The sequence below is a fragment of the Microcebus murinus genome, chromosome 20 (assembly GCF_040939455.1).
Source record: "Microcebus murinus isolate Inina chromosome 20, M.murinus_Inina_mat1.0, whole genome shotgun sequence".
In the NCBI taxonomy this organism is placed as follows: domain Eukaryota; kingdom Metazoa; phylum Chordata; class Mammalia; order Primates; family Cheirogaleidae; genus Microcebus; species Microcebus murinus.
In genome coordinates this window covers 10696811-10720274 of record NC_134123.1, presented here as the reverse complement: position 1 = coordinate 10720274, position 23464 = coordinate 10696811, and the positions used below count along the sequence as shown (strand labels likewise).

The following is a 23464-nucleotide window of genomic DNA, read 5'->3' as shown; positions in this document are numbered from 1 at the left end:
CTCTCTACTGCTTCAAATCTTTAAAACAATAAAAATTATCCAGGTCAATCCTGGGAGCAGAAAAAGTGATACCCAAGGGAGGAATACACGTGTACACACATATATAATTTTATGTCTGCCTTCTATGTTTCAAAATAAAATTGATTCTCTTTTCAGTAGTGGTAACAAGTTTGGTTTTCATATAAATATCTCTAAGTAAATATGAATCATTAGGGAAAAAAGCACATTAATTAACACACCAGTGCCGATGGTAGCACAAATGGCAGGCATTCTTCCATAGCTGTTATAGGGACAGGGACTGTCTTGCTCATGGCTTTATATTTCTGGTGTCAGTGCCTATTTTGAGGGGAGAGGGCAGGACCCCCTCTGGGCAACAGATCTCATGTTCATGTGGCTGATGAGAAAAACAAAGGGTACACCACGCAGGACTGATTTGTCTGGGGCAAAAGTGTTAACTCTGCTATTATCTCAGGCCATGTAGACTGTTATAACAACATACCTTAGATGGAATAATTTATGAACAATGGAAATTTATTGCACACGTCTGCTGGCACGGAAGTCTAAGATCAAGGCACCCACATATTTGGTGCCGTGTGAAGACAGCGTTCCTTATAGATGTGTCCTTCTTGCTGGGTTGTCACATGATGGGAGGGGTGGACAAGCTCCCTCAGGCCTCTTTTATAGGGGTACTAATCCCATTCACGAGGGCTTCACCCTCTTAATCTAGTCACCTCCCAAATGCCCCACCTGTTAATAGCAACACATTGGGAATTAGGTTGCAGCATATGAATTTTGGAGGGACACAGCACTTAGGCCATAGCAGCTATGAATAGTATTAATAATAACAGAATAATAGCTAATATTATAGTTCTGTTGCCATCAACAAACACTATTCTAACTTCTTCACATGTATTAAATCATTTATTTCTATGAGTCACACTCTATTACAGTTATACATTGCTTAATCATGGGATGCTATCATGACACATGTTTTGTTAGGCAATTTTATCATTGTCCAAACATCAGAGTGTACTTACACAAATCCTGATGGTATAACTTACTACACGCCTATGCTATTCGATATAGCCTATTGCTCCCAGGCTACAAACTCATACTGTGTGTTACTGATTGATTACTGTGGGCAATGGTAGGTGTTTGTTTATCTAAACAGACAAAAGGAACAATAAAAATACCATGTTATAACCTTATGGGATCAATGATGTATATGGGGGTCTATTATTTACTAAAATGTCATTATACAGCTGATGACTACATTTTATCCCCTTTATTGTAGAGGAGAGTGAAACACATAGAGGTTATGTCACCGAGGTATATAGGTGACACAGCTAGGATATATATACATGTAGTCTGACTAAGGCATCATGCCCTCAACCACAAGCATATGTCACTTTCATTTTAAGGCCAAGGATGCTGAATTCTGGCACAGAGGCAGAATGGGAAAAGCACTGAGCTGGCAGTCTCATCCCTCTGCACAGCGCTGTGCTCTCTCTGGGCTTTGCTTTCCCAGCTGTCAAGCCAGGGGCACAATTGGACTAAAGAACCAAGGGCCCTCCCAGCTCTGACTATGGAAGGGAGACCTTAGCATCCAGCGACATCATGATCTGCCAGAGTGGCCAGGGCATGAGAACAGTGGTAGCACAGGTTCATTCAAACCTTTACTTCTGAGCTATGTGAGCTTGGGCAGGTTCTTAACTCCTCTGCATGGGCTGGTGCTACACTGTCACCAGCCCGTGCACAGTCATAGGTCTCTCTGGTTTGTGTGAAAAACAAATGACCTGAAGGGGAGGAAAGGCACTTTCTCTGTCCAAATGCTGGGGCAGTGTCTTATCCTGGAGGGTTTTGTGCAAGAGTCATCTACACACTATTGAAAGCAGGTCAGGAAGATTCCAATCCCATCCCCAACTTCCAATCCAGAGTCATGGTTCCAAGCAGATGGGCCTTTCCCAAGGAGCTTGATGGGAATGAACAGGATTCTCTCTCCAGAAAGTTCATGTGGACCGAATGATGATAACACCACTGATTATTAAGATAACAGGCCACTATTATATTTAATCCTTACCTAGTGATTTAATCTCCTTTCTAAAAATGAAAAACTGAGGGCTCAAACAGGTTGAGCAATGCCAGCCACATGGCCAGTAAGTGCAGAAGTGGACTGTGAGCCAGGAGTGTCTGGCACCAGAACCCATGCACTTGGCCCAGTTACCTGCTGAAATTGTCTTGGCACAGAGCACCTGCAGGCAAGTGTGGTCCTGGGCCAAGTGACTCGTCTTCCTCTTTGAACATCAAATAGCAATTCCTTCAGCAAAGAGCCAGAGATACTAACCATTGCTGTTAGTTGCAAGTCACCCAGGGCCTTCCTCTTTCCTGTGTGAACACCACACACCTTAGAAACTGCACAATATGTGCATAGGCACACTGAGAGAACTGGGTCTTGTCCACACACCATCTTGCTGGAACATTGCTGGACTAATCCTTCCACATCTCTGGTCATCTGGCTGGTTTGAAGTAACCAGGGCTGGCATTTGAAGGAGGGGCAGATTGCAGCCTGACCTTGAGAGAAGCTTCCAATATACAGGAGGAAATCACAGCAGGGAGCTCTCAGGGGTAGCAAGTCCCGTCAGTGACACTGGGCAAGCCCAAACTGATGGCTCCTCGTGGAGATGTCCAGGTTGGTGCTGCTAAAGGTGTGTGATCCATACACTGGGGCCAGTCTGCAAACTGTTTCCAGTCTGCCATGCACACCCTGGGACAAATGTGTAGTGCTTTTTATTGTTTGATTTTTTTTTTTTTGAGACAGAGTCTCACTCTGTTGCTCCAGCTAGAGTGCAATGGTGTCATCATAGCTCACTGCAACCTCAAACTCCTGGGCTCAAGCCATTCTCCTGCCTCAGCCTCCCAAGAAGCTGGGACTACAGGTGCATGCCACCACACCTGGCTAATTTTTTCTATTTTTCGTAGAGACGGGGTCTCACTCTTGCTCAGGCTGGTCTCAAACTCCTGAGCTCAAGCAAGCCTCTGGTCTCAGCCTCCCAGAGTACTAGGATTACAGGCGTGAGCCACTGTGCTCGGCCTCTTTATTTTTTATATATTTATTGGAATTTGCTTGTTGCATATAAAAATGGATTGGGTGTTTTTTATTTCTTTCATACTAAATCATTTTATCTTTTCAAAACTTAGGTCGTTGAGATATTCCCATGCCCACTTATCATCCAACATAATGCTCTGACATTTTAGCTAAGAAACTGACCTGAGACAGGTAACCTGGTTTGTCTTGAGGCACCCAGCATGTAGGATGGTAAGACATGGTCCCAGCACCCAGGTCTCTGGACTTTCAATACCATCCCCCCCTCCCAGCTCTGTAGAGCACAGGGCCCCTTATTCCCCAGGTGTACAAAGAAACCAGAGCCCCAGTCAAGTCAATGACTTTTATTATCGCTCACATATTTCATTTAAAAAAGAAACATATGCACCAGAATGAGACTCTGTAAAAAAAAAAAAAAAAAAAAAAAAAAAAAAAAAAAAAAAAGAAACATAGCAAATGGGAAAGGACAGTATGAAGAAAAAAAGCCAGGTTTTTGTACACGCCCTTCTCTTTACATCTGGGAGCTGGGCTCCCTGGCATCAGGCGCAGCAGCTGCACTTGTTCGATGCCCCTTTGCAGACGCAGCCCTGGGCGCACTTGGCACAGCCCGCGGGGCAGCAGGAGCAGCAGCCTGGGGAAGAAAGGGGACAGTGAGAGGTCAGAGCGGACTTGACCAGACACCTCCCTGCCCCACTGCAGGTCGGGCACAAGATCTGCCCCTTAGTTCAGGATGGCAGGCTCTGGCAGGAGACGATTGCTGGACCATTGGGGTGAGGATCTTCCTCAGCAAGAGCACCAAGCACCACCCGCCCAGAAAGGGCCAGAAGAATGGAAGCAGCGGCAGGACCTATAGGTAGGAAGGATGGCCAGCCCCAGAACCACTCACTCAAGTGAGCAAAGTCCTCAGGTGCGGGGTCTGTGTTTCACAGGCTGATGCGCTGTCTAGGCCTGAATGTCTCCATTCTAGGAATGAAGCTTAGGAACTAACCGTGTCTAAAGTTCTGACGCCTCTGATCTTGAACCAGTTCCAGGGGAAGGAGATATACCTTCCCCACATCTTAGCTGCTCAGTGGCCTGCTCCTGTCTGCTGAGCTCTGGGCTCCCTCCTCTGACTCAGCCCAGCCCCCAGCTTCCCAGGAAGGCCCACACTCACTCTTCTTGCAGGACGTGCACTTGCACTCTTTGCACGTGCAGGAGCCAGCGCAGGCGCACGAGCCACCTGTAGGGAAGAGAGAAAGGCGGTGAGCAGTAACGTGATAGCTGGCCAACACACGCTCCAGCTGAGTGCAAGGCTAGAGCTGGCTGCTCCTGGCCCGCTCACAGCCCAGTGGACTGTAACCTCCCTTCTGTCCGCACAGGCTAGGATGGCCTTATGCCCTTCATCCTGAGAAGGCAGCGTCCCCGGTCTCCCATCCAGCCAAGACAACTCAAACGCTGCACAGGCCACTGGGGCTCAGCCTGGCAGTCCCGACCACATGATCTGGAGCGGGACGGTACCAGCCTGCGTCCCCTCGCCTGTGAAACGGGAAGCGCTGGGAGAGCGGCAATGCTCTCAGGGGTGATGAGGGCGCTTGGCAAGAGGGAAAGCACTAGAACCACGTACTAAAGGAATCCACTTCAGCCAGAACTCAAAATGAGACCTCCACTCCCAGGACCATCTGTCCTGCCTGTAGCCGGGAAATGGGTACTCTGAGGACGAGAAAGCAGGAGTCCCTTACCAGGGGCGCAGGAGCAGTTGGGGTCCATTTCAGGCCGAGCTGGGGCTGCAGTTCCCAAGGAAGACGCAAGGGAGCCGTCTGTTAGGTGGAAGGTGCGGTGGAGTCTAGGAGCCCGCGGGCCCCTTTATAGCCCGGGGAGGCCCCGGCGCAGAGGCCCCGCCCCCTTGCACGCGCCCCGCAGAGTAGGCGCCACCCGGGGTCGCGAGCCCGGCTGTGCGCAGCGGGCGGGCTGTGCGCAGCGGGCGGGCCGGGCGCACGACCCCGAGCTCTGCCGGGTGCGCACCACGGGGACAGCTACTTTGGCGCCCGGTTGCGTGGGAGGGGCTGTGTGCCTGGCTGCACACGCATCCCTGCTGTCCTGCCGGCCCTTCCCAATTTCCCTGAGATTGCCTGCCACCCCGGGCCCCGAGCGTCCTGAGACCCCTTCTTGTGGTCCTGGTGGTCTCCCCACGCGACCCACCACCTTGTCTCACGTTCTCTGCTTCCGCTTTCCAGGGGTCCGTGTGCAAACCCTGCCTCGTGCTCACGTCTCGCATGGGCGGGAGCTGGTTAGCGTGGCAAGCGAGTTGTGTGCAGAGGACAGGCTGTGGTTGTGTGTGACATGCTTCTCCCCACCCCTCAACAATGCTTGTCCCTATGCACACATAGGTCCCTGGGACTGGCTGCTGTGCACAGCACCACGGCAAACACACGGGTCTGCCTCTCCTTTCCCATCTCCACGCCTGCAGGGACATATGGAAACATTTGTCCACGCCTTTGCATATAATTCTTCATGGTCTCTCCATACCCTAGCCAAGCGCACCCCTCCATGATGGCCGTTTTGAAAATTTGGGATGCTCCCAAAAGAGGGATCACTTTAAGTGATATGCAGATTCTGCATTAAATAAACACTCAAGCCAAGTGGGTATTTCTCTTCAATCTTCCTAACTATTGCATAGCATTTAGTCAGTGGAAGTCCTTTTTAAATCACTTTTGTTCTTTGAACTTTTGCTACAATCCTAAAGGGAAATACTCATAAGAGCCTGTTTTACTAATCAGACAACTACAACCAAAAGATTGCAGGCAGCTTGCTTCCCATCGCAGAGCTAAAAGTTGTTTACTGAATTGAATCCAGTTACCTCTCAAGGGAAAGAACCTTCCTTTGGCGCTGATATGTCTTCAACCCTTCTCTATTGCTGGAAACCTTTTAAACAACAGCAAGGCACCAGCTCAACCATGGGCAGTGACAAAAGCAATGCTGCATGTAATGTGTTTATGTGTGTATACATATGAACACATGTATAATTTTCTGGCTTCTGTGTATGGAAGAAAACTGATTTTCATTCTCAGTGATGGTATAGAGTTTGCTTTTCATAAAAATATGTTTAAGAAAATATTAATCATTTCAGTATAAAACGTTAAGTAAAATACGGTGCCGGTGGTAGCAGAAATGGCTGTCATTTTGCTGTACCTGACATGAGGCACAGAACCTTGCTCACAGCTCTATAACCTTATTACTGGTTGAAATGATGTGGCAAGAGTAATGACACTCTTTGGTCACGTGTTCATGTGGTATATGAAAATAGCATGGGGTACACAGCGAAGCACACCAGGCCTGACTGCTTTGTCTGCACACAAATAAATATCCCCTATGTATAATGATTTTAAAAGTAATAGTTATTAATAATGTATTTTTAATTACACATCATAGTATTTAAGCAATTGCTAACGTTATAGAACACTGACCACTTGCTAGGCATCATTTTAATTTTCTTACATGTATTAAATCATTTAATCCAACAAGCCAGATGCTATTATTATGCTCCTTGTACAGTTAAGGGGACTGAGACACAGAGAGGTTGTGTCACGTAGCTATAAGTGACAAAGCTGGGATTTGCCCTCATGAGGGTGACTGAGGCATCCTGCCCTCACCCACCACCCTATGCCAACAAGTCACATGAAGGATGAGGACACTGAAAATCTGGCACAGAGACAGCCCTGGAAAGAGCATTGAGCTGGTAGTGAGACCCCTCTGTATTGCTCTGTGACCTCTTTCAGTTTCAGTTCCCATCTCTGAAGCCAAGAGCAAAACTGGTACATTCCACAGCGTCTTTATATCTTTGAAGCAAGAGAGGCAGTGTTTAGCATCCAGTGACATGATCTGCCAGCTGTGGCAAGGGCAAGGGCACAAGGCTGCCTGTATCATTAGTTCTTTCATCTCTTTCCTTCTGAGCTGTGGGACCTTGGGCAGGTTGCTTAACTACTCTGGAAGGTGACAAAATTCCTGCAGCCCCTGCACATTTGCCACCCCAGTCATTAGGCCTGTGGCTGTCCTTCATGAAGAGGAAATGACATGAAGGTTGGGAAAGTCCTTTATCTCTGCTCAAATGCTACGGCCATGTCTTATGGAAGAAGACTTTACTGCAAGAGGACGAGGTCATCCACACTCCTCTTGGCATTGGATCAGCCATGTTGCCCACTCCCAGCTTCCAGTCCAGAGCCATGCTTCCGCACCTGTGAGCCTTCTTCCAGGACCGTGTTGGGATTTAACAGGATTGCTTCTCCATGTGAGTCCATGTGGAGAGAATGATGGAGAAGTTTCTGTGCCATCAATCCTTGCCTTGAGAACAGAGTGGATCCTGTATCTGTCCCACCACCCATGACCTGGCACAATGCCATTCCATTGTCTAGAAGATGAAGTTCAGAGAGGTCACCTGGCCTGCCTGAAGGCACTCAGATTGTTAGGGGCTGACATTCCCATCCAGAGCCCAGGTCTCTGCCCTCTCAGTTCAGTCCCCACCCCAGCCCCTTATTTCCAAGGCACACAAAGTCAGAATCAAGTCAGACTGTTTTATTACCATTCAAATATTTCACAGAAAAAGGAATGCTACAAATGGATCTGAGGTGTATGGGGAAAAAAATCCAGGTTTGTGCATGTCCTTCTATTTACATCTGGAAGCTGGGATCTCCGGACATCAGGCACAGCAGCTGCACTTGTTCGATGCCCCTTTGCAGACGCAGCCCTGGGCGCACTTGGCACAGCCCACGGGGCAGCAGGAGCAGCAGCCTGGGGAAGAAAGGGGACAGTGAGAGGTCAGAGGGGACTTAACCTGGCACCTCCTGCCTCAACTGCAGGCCTGGCACAAGATCTGGCTCCAGCCCAGGGGACCCTTTCCTAGGATGGCATGGCTCTGTTCTGAGACAATTGGTGGTAACTTTTGGGTTCGTGTCCCAGGGAAAGGTTGCCCTGCACCATCTGAACTCAGGGCAGAAAATCTGCAGAGGGAATGACATAGCCCACAGGAGGAAAGGAAGGCCATTGCCCTAGAAGCATACACTCAGAACCTGCTCTGGCGTCTCTCCTCCGACCCCACCCAGTCCCCAGCTTCCCGGGGAAGGCCCTACACTCACTCTTCTTGCAGGACGTGCATCTGCACTCTTTGCATTTGCAGGAGCCAGCGCAAGTGCAGGAGCCACCTGCAAGGAAGAGAATGACAGGCAGTGAGCCATGTGTGAGTTGCAGGCGGTAGGGCAGTCCAGCAATTACTCTCCAGTGCCCCCTCTTCTGTGCAGGGCCAGCCCTCAGAGCTCCTTCCCCCCCCAGGGCAGAGGATGGGCAAGTGTTTCCTGTTTTGACTCCACAAAGAAGGTCTCAGGCTCCAGACACAGCCCAGGAAGACTGGGACTGAGGCCAGGACCTTCTGTCTTGAACCTTCAAGAGGCAATGTCCCCTGCTTCCCATCCATCCTGGCTGATCAGAGACAGCAGCCCCCTGACCGTGTGGATGAGGTGGAAAAAGACAGCTCTTTGAGCCTCAGTATCCCCAGGTCCGGCATAGAGGAATAGGCAGGATGGAATTGCTCTCTGAAGCTGGGCCAGCAAGACACCACTAGACGAAGTAAAGGAGCCCACAAGAGCTCAGAACTCAAAATGCGACCTCATTAAACCCCGGGACAGTCTGTTCTGTGGCTGGAAAATCTGGTTAAACCCCGGGACAGTCTGTTCTGTGGCTGGAAAATGGGCATCACAAGGCGCAGAGCCCGGTGTCCCTTACCGGGGGCGCAGGAGCAGTTGGGGTCCATTTTGAGGCTGCGGTTCCCAAGCGAGAGGCGAAGGGTCTGTCGTGCAGGTGGAAGGCGCGGTGGAGCCCGGGAGCGGGCGGTCCCCTTTACGGTCAGGGGAGGCCCCGGAGCAGAGGTCCCGCCCCCTTGCACCCGCCCCGTCGAGCCCGCGGGGCTCCGGGTCCCCGGCGGGTCTGTGCGCAGCGGGCCGGCGGGGCGCAGCATCCTTGAGCACTGCAGGTGCGCACAGTGTGGCCGCCCCTTTGGCGCTGCTCAGGGGATAGGGACTGTGCGCCCGGCGGTACACCGCGTCCCTGCTGTCCTGCCGGCCCTTCCTAATTTCCCCCGAGTCTGCCTGCCACCCCGGGCCCTGGTGGTAATGGTGTCCCCACATTCCACCCATGCTGTTGTCCTTGGCCTTTCCTGGACTCGGTGTGCAACCCCAGCCTCGTGCTCACGTCCCTAGATCCGTGGCAGCGAGCAGTGCAGTGAAGGAGGTGAGTGCAAACCACTGGCCAAGGATGTGACCTTTGCATCTTCCACATTGCCTGTTCCTGTCCCCAACTCAGACCTTTGGCCACGTTTCTTCCGTACACGGCAACAGGGGGACACAGGGCTCTGCCTCCCTCCCTGCCATTCTGCCATCCTGAGGGGGATGTGTGGGCACATGTGGCTCTGGGTCCTCCTTTGCATAAAACTCTACAGGATGTCCCCAATAGCCCTGCCGGCCCACCCTCTACAGCACAATTTTGAAACTGGGATGCCTTCAGAACAGGCATTTTAGGTGATATGCAAACCCTGCATTAAATAGGAAAGGAAGAAAGGTGTGTTTTCCCTTCATTATTCCTACAACTGTCCATAACATTTAGTCTGTTAGGCCTTTTAAAATCATTTTCCATCTATGAACCCTCACAACAAAAGCCCTAAAGGAAAATAGCATCTATGACCCTGGTTTACTAATCTTGGACAATGACAACACAAGTTTAAGTAACTAGCCCACAGTCAGACACTAGAGGCACTGCTAGATCTGAATTCTGTCAACTTCCCGAGGGAAAGAGGTCACTGATGAAGCTTCCCTTTTGGCCTAGGTGTGTCTTTAACACCTCTGTACTCTTCTCTACTACTAGAAATCTTTAAAACAAAACCAAAGTGCCAAACTCAATCCTGGCAGCAAAAGGGGAATGTAGAAAGGATATAAATATTTGTGATTTCTTGGGCAAACTTCCACATATGCAAGTTCAACTGATTCTCTTTTCAGTAGGGTAATGAATTTGCTTTTCATATAAATATATCCTCAGGAAATATGAATCATTTAAAAGAAAAACATTAAGTAACATACCAGCGCAGGTGGTAGCAGAAATGGCAGGCATCCTTCCGTATTTGTTGTGAGGACAAGGACTCTCTTGCTCATGGCTTTATATTTTTAGTGTCAATCTCTTTTTTTTTGGAAAGAGTGTAGGACCCTCTCTGGGTCACAGGTCACATGTTGATGAAGCTAATGAGAAAGACAAAGGACACGCAGCAAGGCACGGCATGCATGACTGATCTGTCTGGGGTAAAAATGTTACCTGTGGTTTTATCTTAGTCCACTTAGGCTTCTCTAATGAAATTCCTTAGACAAAATAATTTATGAACACCAGACAAGTCTGGAGGCATGGAAGTCCAAAGTCAAGGCACCAACATATCTGATGCCTTGTGATGGCCCCGTGCCCCACGGGTGTCCGTTTCTTGCTGGGTCTTCACATGATGAAAGAGGTCAACAAGCTCCCCCAGGCACTTCTTTTTTTTTTTTTTTTTGAGACAGAGTTTCGAATTGTTGCCCAGGCTACAGTGAGTTTCGTGGCATCAGCCTAGCTCACAGCAACCTCAAACTCCTGGGCTCAAGTGATCCTTCTGCCTCAGCCTCCCAAGTAGCTGAGACTACAGGCATGTGCCACCATGCCCAGCTAACTTTTTCTATATATATTAGTTGGCCAATTAATTTCTTTCTATTTATAGTAGAGATGGGGTCTCACTCTTGCTCAGGCTGGTTTTGAACTCCTGACCTCAAGCAATCCGCCCGCCTCGGCCTCCCAGAGTGCTAGGATTATAGGCCTGAGCCACCGTGCCCGGCTTCCCCAGGCACTTCTATAAGGGCACTAGTCCCATTCATGAGGGCTTCGTCCTCATAATCTAATCACCAAATACCCCACCTCTTAATAGCAACACACTGGGAATTAGAAATCAACATGTGAATTTTGGAGTGACACAGCATTTAGGCCACAGCAGATATAAATAATAATAATAAAATAATAGCTAATATTATAGCCCCTTTGTCATCTACAAGGTACCACGTTAAGTTCTTTGCATGTATTGAATCATTTACTTCTGAGTGAGACCTTATTATGCTCATGTGTTGATGGTATGAGAAATGTGTCATTAGGCAATTTTGTCACTGTTTGAACATCATAGAATGTACTTTCACAAACCTACATGGTATAACCTATTATGCTTCTTTGCTATACCGTGTAGCCTATTGCTCCTAGGCTATAAACCTGTAGAGCACGTTGAGGTGCTGAACACTGTAGGTAATTGTAACACAAAGGTAAATATTTGCCTGTCTAAACATATCTAAACAGAAAAAAAGATACAGTAAAAATACAGTATTATAATTTTATGGGACCAATGTTGTATGTAAGGGTCCATTGTTGACCAAAATGTCATTATGTGGCCAATGACTGTATTATACCCCTTTTACAGTGGGGGAGACTGGAATACAAAGAGGTTATCTCACCCAGGTATAAGTGACACAGCCGGGATATGTACACATGTAGTCTGAGTGAGGCATCATGCTTTCAACCACAAGCATATGTCACTTTCATTTTAAGGTCAGGGATGCTGAATTCTGGCACAGAGGTAGAATGGGAAGAGCACTGAGCTGGCAGTCACATCCCTCTGCACAGCACTGTGCTGTCTCTGGGCATTGCTTTCCCAGCTGTCAAGCCAGGGGCACAATTGGACTAAATAACCAAGGGCCCTCCCAGCTCTGACTGTGGAAGAGAGACCTTAGTATCCAGTGACACCATGATCTGTCAGCTACAGTGGCCAGGGCATGGGAACAGTAGTAACACAGGTGCCTTATACCTTTGATTCCAAGCTGTGTGAGCTTGGGCAGGTTCTTAAGTCCTCTGGAAGTGGTACCCTCTCACCAGCTCCTGCACAGTCATAGGTCTCTCTGATTTGTGTGAAGAGCAAATGACTTGAAGGGGAGGAAAGGCACTTTCTCTGTCCAAATGCTGGGGCAGTGTCTTATCCTGCAGGGTTTTGTGCAAGAGTCATTTGCACACTATTGAAGGCAGATCAGGAAGATTCCAATCCCATCCTCAATTTCCAATCCAGAGTCATGCTTCCAAGCAGATGGGCCTTTCCCAAGCAGCTTGATGAGAATGAACAGGATTCTCTCTCCAGAAAGTTCATGTGGACCAAGTGACTATAACACCTCTGTTTATTAAGCCCTAGCCAGGGAACAGGCCACTATTATATTTAATCCCTACCTAGTGATTGAATCTCCTTTCCAAAAATGAAAAACTGTGGGCTCAGAGAGGTTGAGCGGATGGCAGCCACACAGCCAGTAAGTGCACAAGTGGGCTGTGAGCCAGGACTGCCTGGCACCAGAACCCATGCACTTGGCCCAGTTACCTTCTGAAATTGTCTTGGCACAGAGCTCCTGCAGGCAAGCGTGGTCCTGACACCTGGGCCAAGTGAGTCGTCTTGCTCTTTGAACATCAAATAGCAATTCCTTCAGCAAAGAGCCAGAGTAACTAACCGTTGCTGTTAATTGCAAGTCACCCAGGGCCTTCCTCTTTCCTAGGGAACACCACACACCTTGGAAACTGCACAATATGTGCCTGTGCAACTCTGCATAGGCACACTGAGAGTCCTTCACCCAGAACCACTTCTTGTCTACACGCCATCTTGCTGCAACATCAATGGGCTATTCCCTCCACATCTTTGGTCACTCGCTGGATTGAAGTAACCAGGGCTGGAATTTGAAGGAGAAGCAGATTTCAGCGTGACCTTGGGAGAAACTTCTAATATTCAGTAGCAGATCACAACAGGGAGCTCTCAGGAGTAGCAAGAGTCCCGTCAGTGACACTGGGCAAGCCCAAACTGATGGCTCCTCGTGGAGATGTCCAGGTCGGTGCTGCCGAAGGTATGTGACCCACACACTGGGGCCAGTCTGCAAACTGTTTCCAGTCTGCCGTGCACACCCTGGGACAAATGTATAGTGTCGGCAATACTTTGATATATTTTGTTGTTTTATTTTTTGTACGTTTATTGAAATTTTCCTGTTGAATACAAAAATAGATTTGCTGTTTATTTCTTTCATAGCAATTCATTTTATCTTACCAAACGTAGATCTGTGACAGATTCCCATGCCCTTATATCATGTGGCATAATACTATTACATTTTAGCTGAAAAAGTAACCTGAGACAGGTACCCTGATTTGCCTTAAGACACTCAGGGTGTAAGATGACATGACACGGTCCCACCACCCAGGTCTCAAGATCCTCAATGCAATCCTCCATCCCGGTTCTGTTAGGCATGTGGTTCCTTCTTTCCCAGGCATATGAAGAACACAAGAGCCAGAGTCAGGACAATAACTTTTTTTTTTATTGTTTACATTTTTCATAATAAAAAGAAGCATAGAAAATGGGTCAGGGCAACATGAAAAAATTCCAGGTTTGTGCACGTCCTCCTATTTACATCTGGAAGCTGGGATCTCCTGACATCAGGCGCAGCAGCTGCACTTGTTCGATGCCCCTTTGCAGACGCAGCCCTGGGCGCACTTGGCACAGCCCGCGGGGCAGCAGGAGCAGCAGCCTGGGGAAGAAGGGGACAGTGAGAGGTCAGAGCAGACTTGACCAGACACCTCCTGCCTCAACTGCAGCCCTGGCACAAGATCTGTCCCCAGCCCTCGATGGCCTTTAGTTCAGGATGGCATGCTCTATCAGGAGACAACTGGTGGATCTTTGGGGTGAGGATCTTCCTATGCAAAAGATATACAGGCCTACCTGAGCCCAGGACAGGGCATAAGACTGGAAAGGGCAGTGACAGGGCCTAGGTGGCAATAGAAAGCCAGCCTCCCAGAACCATACACTGGAGTGAGGGAAATCCTCAAGCATCAGTCTGTGCTTGACAGCTGCTGTACTCTCTTGGCCTCAGTTTCCCTATTCTAAGAATGAAGGCTGCAAATCAACCATGTCTAAAGTTCTTCCTGAATCAGTTCTAGGGGAAGGGGAAGCTGCTCAGTGGCCTGCTCCTGTCTGCTGAGCTCTGGGCTCCCTCCTCTGACTCAGCCCAGTCCCCAGCTTCCCAGGAAGGCCCCACACTCACTCTTCTTGCAGGATGTGCACTTGCACTCTTTGCACGTGCAGGAGCCAGCGCAGGCGCACGAGCCACCTGTAGGGAAGAGAGAAAGGCAGTGAGCAGTAACGTGATAGCTGGCCAACACACGCTCCAGCTACTCAGTGCAAGGCTAGAGCTGGCTGCTCCTGTCCCGCTCACAGCCCAGTGGACTGTAACCTCCCTTCTGTCCGCACAGGCTAGGATGGCCTTATGTCCTTCATCCTGAGAAGGCAGCGTCCCCGTCTCCCATCCAGCCAAGACAACTCAAACGCTGCACAGGCCACTGGGGCTCAGCCTGGCAGTCGCGACCACACGATCTGGAGCGGGACGGTACCAGCCTGCGTCCCCTCGCCTGTGAAACGGGAAGCGCTGGGAGAGGGGCAATGCTCTCAGGGGTGATGAGGGCGCTTGGCAAGAGGGAAAGCACTAGAACCACGTACTAAAGGAATCCACTTCAGCCAGAACGCAAAATGAGACCTCCACTCCCAGGACCATCTGTCCTGCCTGTAGCCGGGAAATGGGTACTCTAAGGACGAGAAAGCCGGAGTCCCTTACCAGGGGCGCAGGAGCAGTTGGGGTCCATTTCGAGCCGAGGTGAGGCTGCGGTTCCCAAGCGAGAGGAGATTAGGCAGTAGTGCAGGTGGAAGGCGCGGTGGAGCCCAGGAGCCCGCGGTCCCCTTTATGGTCAGGAGAGTCCCGGGCGCACAGGCCCCGCCCCCTTGCACCCGCTGGGGCGTCCCGGCCGGGCTGTGCGCAGCGGGCGGGCAGGGCGCGCGATGCTCCGCCCCTTTGGCGCCCGCTGGCGTGGGACGGGCTGTGCGCCTGGCTGTACACGGAGTCCCTGCCGTCCTGCCGGTCTTTCCCAATTTCCCTGAGATTCCCGCCAGCCCCGATCATGGGCGTTCCGGGAATCCCCGGATCCTGGCTGTCTCTGCACCACCAGCCTACGCCATTGTCCCCCGCTTCGCCTGTCCCGGGGTCCGTGTGCAAACCCAGCCTCTGCTCACGTCCTGCGTTGGCGCCAACGGGTTAGCGTGGCTAGCGAGTTGTGCTCAGAGGGTAGGCTGTGGGTGTATGTGACTTGCTTCTCCTCACCCCTGCACGCTGCCTGTCCCTATCCACACATAGGTCCCTCGCACTTGCTCCTGTGCACAGCACCAGGGCAAACACACGGGCCTGCCTCTCTCTCCTTTCCAATCTCCACTCCTGCGGGGACGTATGGGCACATTTGTCCGGGTCCTCCTTTGCATATAATTCTCCATGGTCTCTTCACTGCCTAGCCAGACAGAGCAGTCCAAGACGGCAGTTTTGAAAATTTGGGATGCTCCCAAAAGAGGGATCACTTTAGGTGATATGCAGACTCTGCATTAAATAAACACACAAGACAAGTGGGTGTTTCTCTTCGATATTCCTGACTATTGCATAGCATTTGGATTGTGCTGTGCCGGTCCCTTTTTGAATCATTTTTGGTCTTTGAACCCTCACAACAATCCTACAGGGAAATTCTGTTTATGAACAATTGCAACAAGAAGAGGTCAAACAATAGCTCTGTGTAAGAGAGCTAAAAAAATTGTGAACTAATTTGAATCCAGTAAGCCCCTAAAGGGAAGGGAGGTGTCCTCAAGGGAGGTGTCCGTGGTAAAGGCTTGCATTGGCCCAATATGTCATCAACACTCTTCTATTTGCTGGAAATCTTTTAAACAATAGCAAGCCATCAGCCAATCCAGGGGCAGTGACAAAAGCTACACACACACACACACACACACACACACACACACACACACATACATAATTTTTTGGCTATTTTCTATGTATGGAATGAGAGTGATTTTCATTTTTGGTGATGATAAAGAGTTTGATTTTCATAAAAATATATTTAAGAAAATAATCATTTTAATGTAAAGTTTAGGTAAAATACAGTACAGGTAGTAGCAGAAATAGCTGTCACTTTTCTGTATCTGACAGGAGCACAGAATCTTACTCATGGTTTTATAAGTCTAGTGTTGGTTGAAATCACCGGGGGAGAGTGAATGGCCCTCTTTGGACCACATGTCACATGTTTATGTGTTGGATGAAAATGACATAGGATATACAGTTAAGCACACCAGGCCTGCCTGCTTTGCCTTTGCATAAAATAAATCTCCCTTATATGTAATGATTAAAAAAAAATAGTTAATATCATAGACCACTGACCACCTTCCAGGCACCATTCTAAGTTCTTTACATATATTAGATCATTTAATCCTATAAGCCAGGATTATATATTGCTATCATTATGTCCCTTGTACAATTGAGGAGACTGAGACACAGAGAGGTTGTGTCATGCAGCTAAAAGTGACAGAGGCGGGATTTGCCTTCATGCAGGCTGACTGCAGCATCCTGCCATCACCCACCACCCTATGCCACCAGGTCACTTGAAGGATGAGGACACTGAAAATATGGCACAGAGGCTGCTGTGGGAAGAGTGCTGAGCTGGCAGTCAGATTCCTCTGCATAGTTCTGTGACTTTCCCTGCATTTCAGTTCCCATCTCATACACCAAGCAAAATTGGTCCATCTGAAAGGTCCCATGTAGCTTCGAACCAAGATAGGGAGAGTTTAACAACCAGCGACATCATGATCTGTCAGTTGTGGCCAGGGCAAGAGGCCAGCTGTGGCACAGGTTTGTTCATTCCTTTCTGCTTGAGCTGCGTGACCTTGGGCAGGTTGCTACTCTGGAAAATGCACAATCACTCCAGCCTCTGGCTGTGTACTGACCTGGTCATGACAGCTGTGTCTCCCATTCATAAAATGACATAAGGGCGGGAACGGCTTTTATGTCTGCTCAAATGCCCTGGCAGCACCTTATCAAAAAGGACGTTCCTGTAGGAGGTCATCCACGCTCCTCCTGGCACTGGATCAGCCAGGTTGGCCACTCCCAGCTTCCAGTCCAGAGCAATGCTTCCACACCTGTGAGCCTTTCTCACGACCGTGTTGGGGTTTAACAAGGTTCCTTCCCCAAGAGAGTCAATGTGGACAGAATGATCACAGGCACAACTTTTCATTAAGCCCTCGCCAGGAGCCAGGACACTTGCTCATTTAATCCCTACATTAAACTATCACTTCCTTTCTACAAATGAGGGACTACAGAGTTTCCGCCACTTGCCCAGGCCACATAGCCAGTAAGTGGTGGAGTGGGTTGTGAACCAGGACTGTCTGACCCCAAAACCCATGGCCTTGACACATGCTGACTTCTGAAATCTCCTTCGACTGGGAACCGACGGGTGAGCCTGGTCCTGTCTTTTAGGCCAGGAACCTCATCCTCCTCTTTGATTGAACATCAAGTAGCACTCCTTCAGCAAATGGCCAGGGGGACCAACCACTGGCTTTCATGACAAGTCACCAGGGCCTCACTCCTTCCCAATGAGCACCGCCACACCCTCCAAACTGCAGAACCTGCCATCACCTGGCATGGGCAGACATGAAGCACTTCATCTGGAACCAGTGACCACACACGATTCATCTCACCAGGAAAATGCTGGGCAATTCCTTCCAAATCCCTAATCCCTCTGCTAGTCCGAAGTCACCAAGTACTAGACTTTGAAAGAGGATCAAATTCAGCCTGACCTTCCAAGGAACTTGCAAAGATTCAGGGCCAAGTCACAAGAGGGAGCTCTCAGGGTCAGATAGTGTCCTGTCAGTGGCACTGGGCAACTCGAGACTCATGGGGACATCCTGGCCGGTGCTGCTCAAGGTGTGTGGGCCACACGCGGCCACCAGTCTGCTGTTTCCAGTCTGCAGTGCACCCCATTAATGAACATATGTGCAGTTTGTAAATCTTTAATTTTCCTGTTTCCTCAGATATTTATCAGGCTTTTTTCTGTTGAATCTAAAAAATGGGTTTTATATCATCTTTGATTTCATTATCTCCAAGGTTCATATTTTATTTAGCAAGGTTTATATCTGTGATGGATAAGAAACAAAAACTGTTCCTTCACTGTGGGGTTTGAGAAGGCCTGTGTAGGATTCGAGCAACTGGGGAATTTGATTCTACCTCCTTTAGTCACTTTCAGTCCTCAAATCCAACAAGGAACTGAAATAGGGCAGGAAAATCAGAGAGTTAAAATGAGGAATGGACAAGTTTCTGTGCCATCAACCCTTGACACGGGAACAGAGCAGATCCTGTGTCTGTCCCTCTCACCCCCCATGACCTGACACAATGCCGTTCCAAGAAGATGAAGCTCAGTGAGGTCACCTGGCCTGCCTGAAGGCACTCAGATTGTTAGGGGCTGACATTCCCATCCAGAGCCCAGGTCTCCACCCTCCCAGTTCAGTCCCCCACCCCAGTCCCTTATTTCCAAGGCACACAAAGACAACCAGAGTCAGAATCCAGTAAAAAATGTTTTATTGTCATTCACATGTTTCATAGAAAAAGGAATGTAGCAAACGGGTCAGGGTGATATGAAAAAAAAAATCCAGGTTTGTACAGGTGGCTCTATTTACATCTGGGAGCTGGGATCCCCCGGCATCAGGCGCAGCAGCTGCACTTGTTCGATGCCCCTTTGCAGACGCAGCCCTGGGCGCACTTGGCACAGCCCGCGGGGCAGCAGGAGCAGCAGCCTGGGGAAGAAAGGGGACAGTGAGAGGTCAGAGCAGATTTAACCAGACACCTCCTGCCTCAACTGCAGGCCTGGCACTAGCTCTGTCCCCAGCTTCTTTTAGGATGTCCCCAGCTTCTTTTAGGATGGCACAGCTCTGTTCTGGAACAATAGGCAGTGACTTTGGGCTTTGTGTTTCAAAAGAAAAAGTTTTTCCGGACCTATCTGAGCCCAGAGCAGAAAGCCTGGAGCGAGAATGCCATAGTCCACAGGGAAAAGGAAGGCCAGTTGGAGGAAGCACTGCGCTCAGAATCCGCTGTGGGTTCCCTCCCAACCTTAGCCACGGCCCCAGCTTCCCGGGGAAGGCCCCCCACTCACTCTTCTTGCAGGACGAGCATCTGCACTCTTTGCACGTGCAGGAGCCAGCGCAGGTGCAGGAGCCACCTGCAAGGAAGAGAATGACAGGCAGTGAGCCATCGGTGGGAGGCACAAGGCACAGCAGTCGGGCAGCAACTGGTCAGTGCCCCTCCTGTGTGCAGCGCCAGCCCCCAGGGCTCCTCTCCCTCTCGGGGCAGAGGAAGAGAAGCCCCATCTCGCCTCCGCCCACGCTGTGAAGACCAAGTGCCTCCTGCTATTGCCCCACGAGGAAGGGCCCAGGCTGCAGACACAGCCCGGGAAGACCGAGGAGCCATGTCCCCTGCCTTCTGTCCACCCTGCCTGCTCAGAGCCTGGACGGCGAACGGGGGCCCAGAGGCAGCGCCAGGACCAACTGGGTGACGCGGAGCAGGTCAGCCTCGAGCCTCAGTCCTCCCGGCTCCTGAGAGGCTCGTGGGCGGGGTGGACGTGCTCTCCTAGCCTGGCCAGGAGGAAAGCGCTGGGTGAAGTAAAGGGGTCCACTGCAGTTTTGAGCTAAAAATGGGACCTCGTGAAACCCAGAGACAGGCTGTCCTGCAGCTGGGCAATGGGCACAAGGCGCAGAGCCCGGCGTCCCTTACCTGGGGCGCAGGAGCAGTTGGGGTCCATTTCGAGCCGAGGTGAGGGAGGCTGCAGTTCCCAAGCGAGAGGCGAAGGGTCTGTGGTGCAGGTGGAAGGCGCGGTGGAGCCCAGGAGCCGGCAGTTCCCTTTATGGTCAGGGGAGGTGCCGGGCGCAGAGGCCCCGCCCCCATTGCACCCGCCCCGCGCCGCCCGCGGTCCCGGTCCCGGGCCGGGCTGTGCGCAGCGGGCGGGCCGGGCGCAGCGCCCCCAAGGTCTTGGCACAGTGTGCACCGTGGGGCCCGCCCGTTTGGCTCACGCGGGAGGCCTTAGCTCCGGAGGTACACCGCGTCCCTGCTGTCCTGCCGGCCCTTCCCAATTTCCCCGAGATGACCGGCCACTCTCACCCAGAGCCTTCGGGGAACCCAGCCCCTAGTGGTGGCGATATCCCCACCTCCAGCCTCCACCGTGTCCTTCCCCTTTCCCTGAGTCCGGGTGCAACCCCAGCCTGGTGCCCACGTCCCTAGATGGAAGGAGCGAGGGAGTGGTGTGCAGAACACAAGCGGTGGATGTGGCCGTGGCACCCGCCTCCTGCTGCCCTGCATCGCCTGTCCCCATCCCCACCGTGGTCCTTCTACCGGTTCTTCCTGTACACAGCAACAGGGCACAGGACTCTTCCTCTCTCCCGTCCATTCTCCACGCCTGAAGGCATGCGTGGGAACCTTTGTCTGGGTCCTCCTTGTGTAAAATCCTCCAAGGGCTCCCCTGCAGCCCACCCTGTCCACACCACTCCAGGATAGCAGCCCGCAAACGTGAGTTGCCCCCAAGAGAGGGATCATTTTAGGGGATGTGCAGACCCTGCATTAAATAAGAAAGCAAGAAAAGTGGTAACTTACCTTTCAATATTCCTGTTACACAACAGCTAGTCTGTATTGGTCCCTGTTTAATCATTGTAGTTCTTTGAACCTTCCCAAGACCCAATAAAAGAGAAATAGTGTTATGAACCCATTTTTCTAATAGGAAAACTAAGGCACAAGTTTAGCTAACTTGCCTAAGGTTATAGAGCTAGAAAATAGTGCCACTGTATCTGAATCCAGTCGGTTTTTCAAAGGAAGGGGTAGGGAAAGGATAAAGATTTGTTTTGGTCTAAATACGTCTTTACACCACTGTACTGCTTGAAATCTTTCAAACAGGGGCAAACCTCAAGGTCAACCCTGGACAGCTTCAAAAATGATGGAGAAGGGACATATAAATAAATATATATATATACAGACACATAATATATATCAGAGTAAGCTACATTTGGAAGTAAGATTGAGTCTTAATTTCACACTGATAAAGAATTTGCTTTTCATTTAAATATATGTGATGGGTAATTTTTTTTTTTTTTGAGACAGAGTCTCACTCTGTTGCCCAGGCCAGAGTGAGTGCCGTGGCGTCAGCCTAGCTCACAGCAACCTCAATCTCTTGGACTCCAGAGATCCTACTGCCTCAGCCTCCCGAGTAGCTAGGACTACAGGCATGCGCCACCACGCCCAGCCAATTTTTTCTGTATATTTTTAGATGTCTAGCTAATTTCTTTCTACTTTTAGTAGAGACAGGGTCCCGTCCTTGCTCAGGCTGGTTTCGAACTCCTGAACTTGAATGATCCTCCCGCCTCAGCCTCCCAGAGTGCTAGGATTACAAGCATGAGCCACTGCGCCCAGCCTAGTCATAGGTAATTTTATATGTCAGCTTGGGTAGGCAAAGTGCCCAATTCCTTTGTTCAACATCAGCCTAGATATTGCTGTGAAGTTATTTTTTTATGTGATTACCATTTAATTACATGTTGAGTAAAGCAGATGTTAGGATTAAGATGTATTATCTGCTTATCCAACCTGGGAGTGGCCAGAGGGCACACCTTTTACTTCAACTGTGAGAAATGAGTTCGTGACGGGAGCCCCAGCGTCCTTGCAGAGCTCTGCGGTCCCTCTTCTCTGTAGTCAGCAATGGCAGTGGGAACTGCTGCTGCCACTGCGTTGGGAATCCTGCGTGCAATGGAGATGATTGGGTCCCAGGGTGGCAGGGGCCAAGGGAAGGCACTTAATTGTCAACTGGGAAGTGGGCGTGGTTGCTCTCAGGGACAGCACAAAGCAGAAGAGCCTGACCTGTAGAGACCTGTGGTGTTGGCTAGTTGATCATGGTGTTTCTAGGAGTGAAATAGATCGTCAGCCTTCTAGAATCTTACTGGATCTGCATAAACATAATTTCTGTTTCCTTTCCCCACGACCTTATGCTCTGCTGGTCTCTGGGCCTTTGTCCCAAAGGGAAGAATGCTTCTTCTGGGAGATAAAACAATGATTCCACTGGACTGGAAGTTAAGGCTGCCACCAGGCCACGTTGGGCTCCTCTTACCTCTGAATCAACAGGCAAAGAAAGGAGTTGCTCTACTTGCTGGAGTGATTTGTTGTGATTACCAAGAAGAAATTGGACTCTACTCCACAGTGGGGGTGAGGAAGGAGGTGTCTGAAATACAGGAGATCCCGTAGGGCTTCGGTTACGAGCCCTTTTGGCACCAGGGACTGGTTTCATGGAAGACAATTTTTCCACGGATGGGTGGGGATGATTCAAGCACATGACATTTATTGTGCATTTTATTTCTATTTTTATTACATTGCAATATAAATGAAATAATTATACAACTCACCATAATGCAGAATCAGTGGGAAGCCCTGAGCTTGCTTTCCTCGAACTCATCCCACCGCTGACCTGACAGGTGGTGGAGCTCAGGCGGTGATGCGAGCAATGGGGAGCGGCTGTAAATACAGATGAAGCTTCGCTCACAGCTGCTCACCTTCTGCTGTGTGGCCCAGTTCCTAACAGGGCACAGACCAGTACCCAACTGTGGCCTGGGGCTTGGGGACCGCAGCCCTGGGGTGTCTCCTAATACTACCTTGTCCTGTGATTGAAGTCAATAGAAGACTTTAACATCCAATTCAGGCAAGACTACTAATGGGCCAGACCCTTCAGGAATGAAGGTTTGATTCACTCTGCGAGGTAAAGAACCATGATTAGCCGAGGTGCTTGCTGAGCGCAGAGGGAATACCGAATAGGTAGTGGAAGAAGAAAGTTATAAATACCAGCTATGACCACATGACCAGTTACAGGAATAGGAAAGAGGCATGTAATTGTTATATTTCTTCATTATTTTCTTATAAATCTATGTGTGCATGGAAAACGTCTTTATTTTCTTCCCTTTCTTATTCCATATCATCTTACAAAGATGATAACTTTACTGTATTTAAGTATTAAATATTTAAGTATTAATCATTGTATTTAAGTATTGCTAGCTTTATATCATAGTATTAAATAAAGTTATAGGACATCAAGGAACATCCTCCAAGGACTTTGCAACCTCTTCTGGGGACAGGAATAGTATATGTTCAGCTTTACTTAGGATAGTTGTAACATGTTACATGGAAGTATGACCTTGTTTTTGCCTTTATCTGGGCATTAAATACAGTTTAAGGAAATGTGTATCTGTACCATATTAATAAGAGGTAGACTGTGATGGTTAGTTTTCTGTGTCGTCTTAGCTAGGTTATAGTACCCAGTCACTTGGTCAAACACCAGTATAGATGTTGCCTTGAAGGTATTTTTTAAATGTGATTACCATTTAAATCAGTG

At 49.6% G+C, this 23464-nt stretch overlaps 4 protein-coding genes across 4 annotated transcripts; all 4 read right to left on the bottom strand.

Annotated features, from left to right (window-relative positions):
• Window positions 1-3576: 3576 nt before the first annotated feature.
• On the bottom strand, window positions 3577-4916 carry LOC105866478 (metallothionein-1E-like). The gene is made up of 3 exons (XM_012755798.3): window positions 4822-4916; window positions 4257-4322; window positions 3577-3734 (listed from the first exon to the last, which is right to left on the bottom strand). Exons 1-3 carry the CDS (start codon window positions 4847-4849, stop codon window positions 3643-3645), a joined length of 186 nt encoding a protein of 61 aa, XP_012611252.2. The 5' UTR covers window positions 4850-4916; the 3' UTR covers window positions 3577-3642.
• Window positions 4917-7636: 2720 nt separating this feature from the next.
• LOC105866476 (metallothionein-2) lies at window positions 7637-8962 on the bottom strand. Its single transcript, XM_012755794.3, has 3 exons — window positions 8855-8962; window positions 8212-8277; window positions 7637-7867 (listed from the first exon to the last, which is right to left on the bottom strand). The coding sequence occupies exons 1-3, from the start codon at window positions 8880-8882 to the stop codon at window positions 7776-7778; spliced, it is 186 nt and encodes a 61-aa protein (XP_012611248.3). The 5' UTR covers window positions 8883-8962; the 3' UTR covers window positions 7637-7775.
• Window positions 8963-13493: 4531 nt separating this feature from the next.
• On the bottom strand, window positions 13494-14971 carry LOC142860997 (metallothionein-1E-like). Its single transcript, XM_012755795.3, has 3 exons — window positions 14806-14971; window positions 14239-14304; window positions 13494-13725 (listed from the first exon to the last, which is right to left on the bottom strand). The coding sequence occupies exons 1-3, from the start codon at window positions 14831-14833 to the stop codon at window positions 13634-13636; spliced, it is 186 nt and encodes a 61-aa protein (XP_012611249.1). The 5' UTR covers window positions 14834-14971; the 3' UTR covers window positions 13494-13633.
• Window positions 14972-18616: 3645 nt separating this feature from the next.
• LOC105866553 (metallothionein-2-like) lies at window positions 18617-19955 on the bottom strand. Its single transcript, XM_012755954.3, has 3 exons — window positions 19822-19955; window positions 19205-19270; window positions 18617-18848 (listed from the first exon to the last, which is right to left on the bottom strand). Exons 1-3 carry the CDS (start codon window positions 19847-19849, stop codon window positions 18757-18759), a joined length of 186 nt encoding a protein of 61 aa, XP_012611408.2. The 5' UTR covers window positions 19850-19955; the 3' UTR covers window positions 18617-18756.
• Window positions 19956-23464: the final 3509 nt, after the last annotated feature.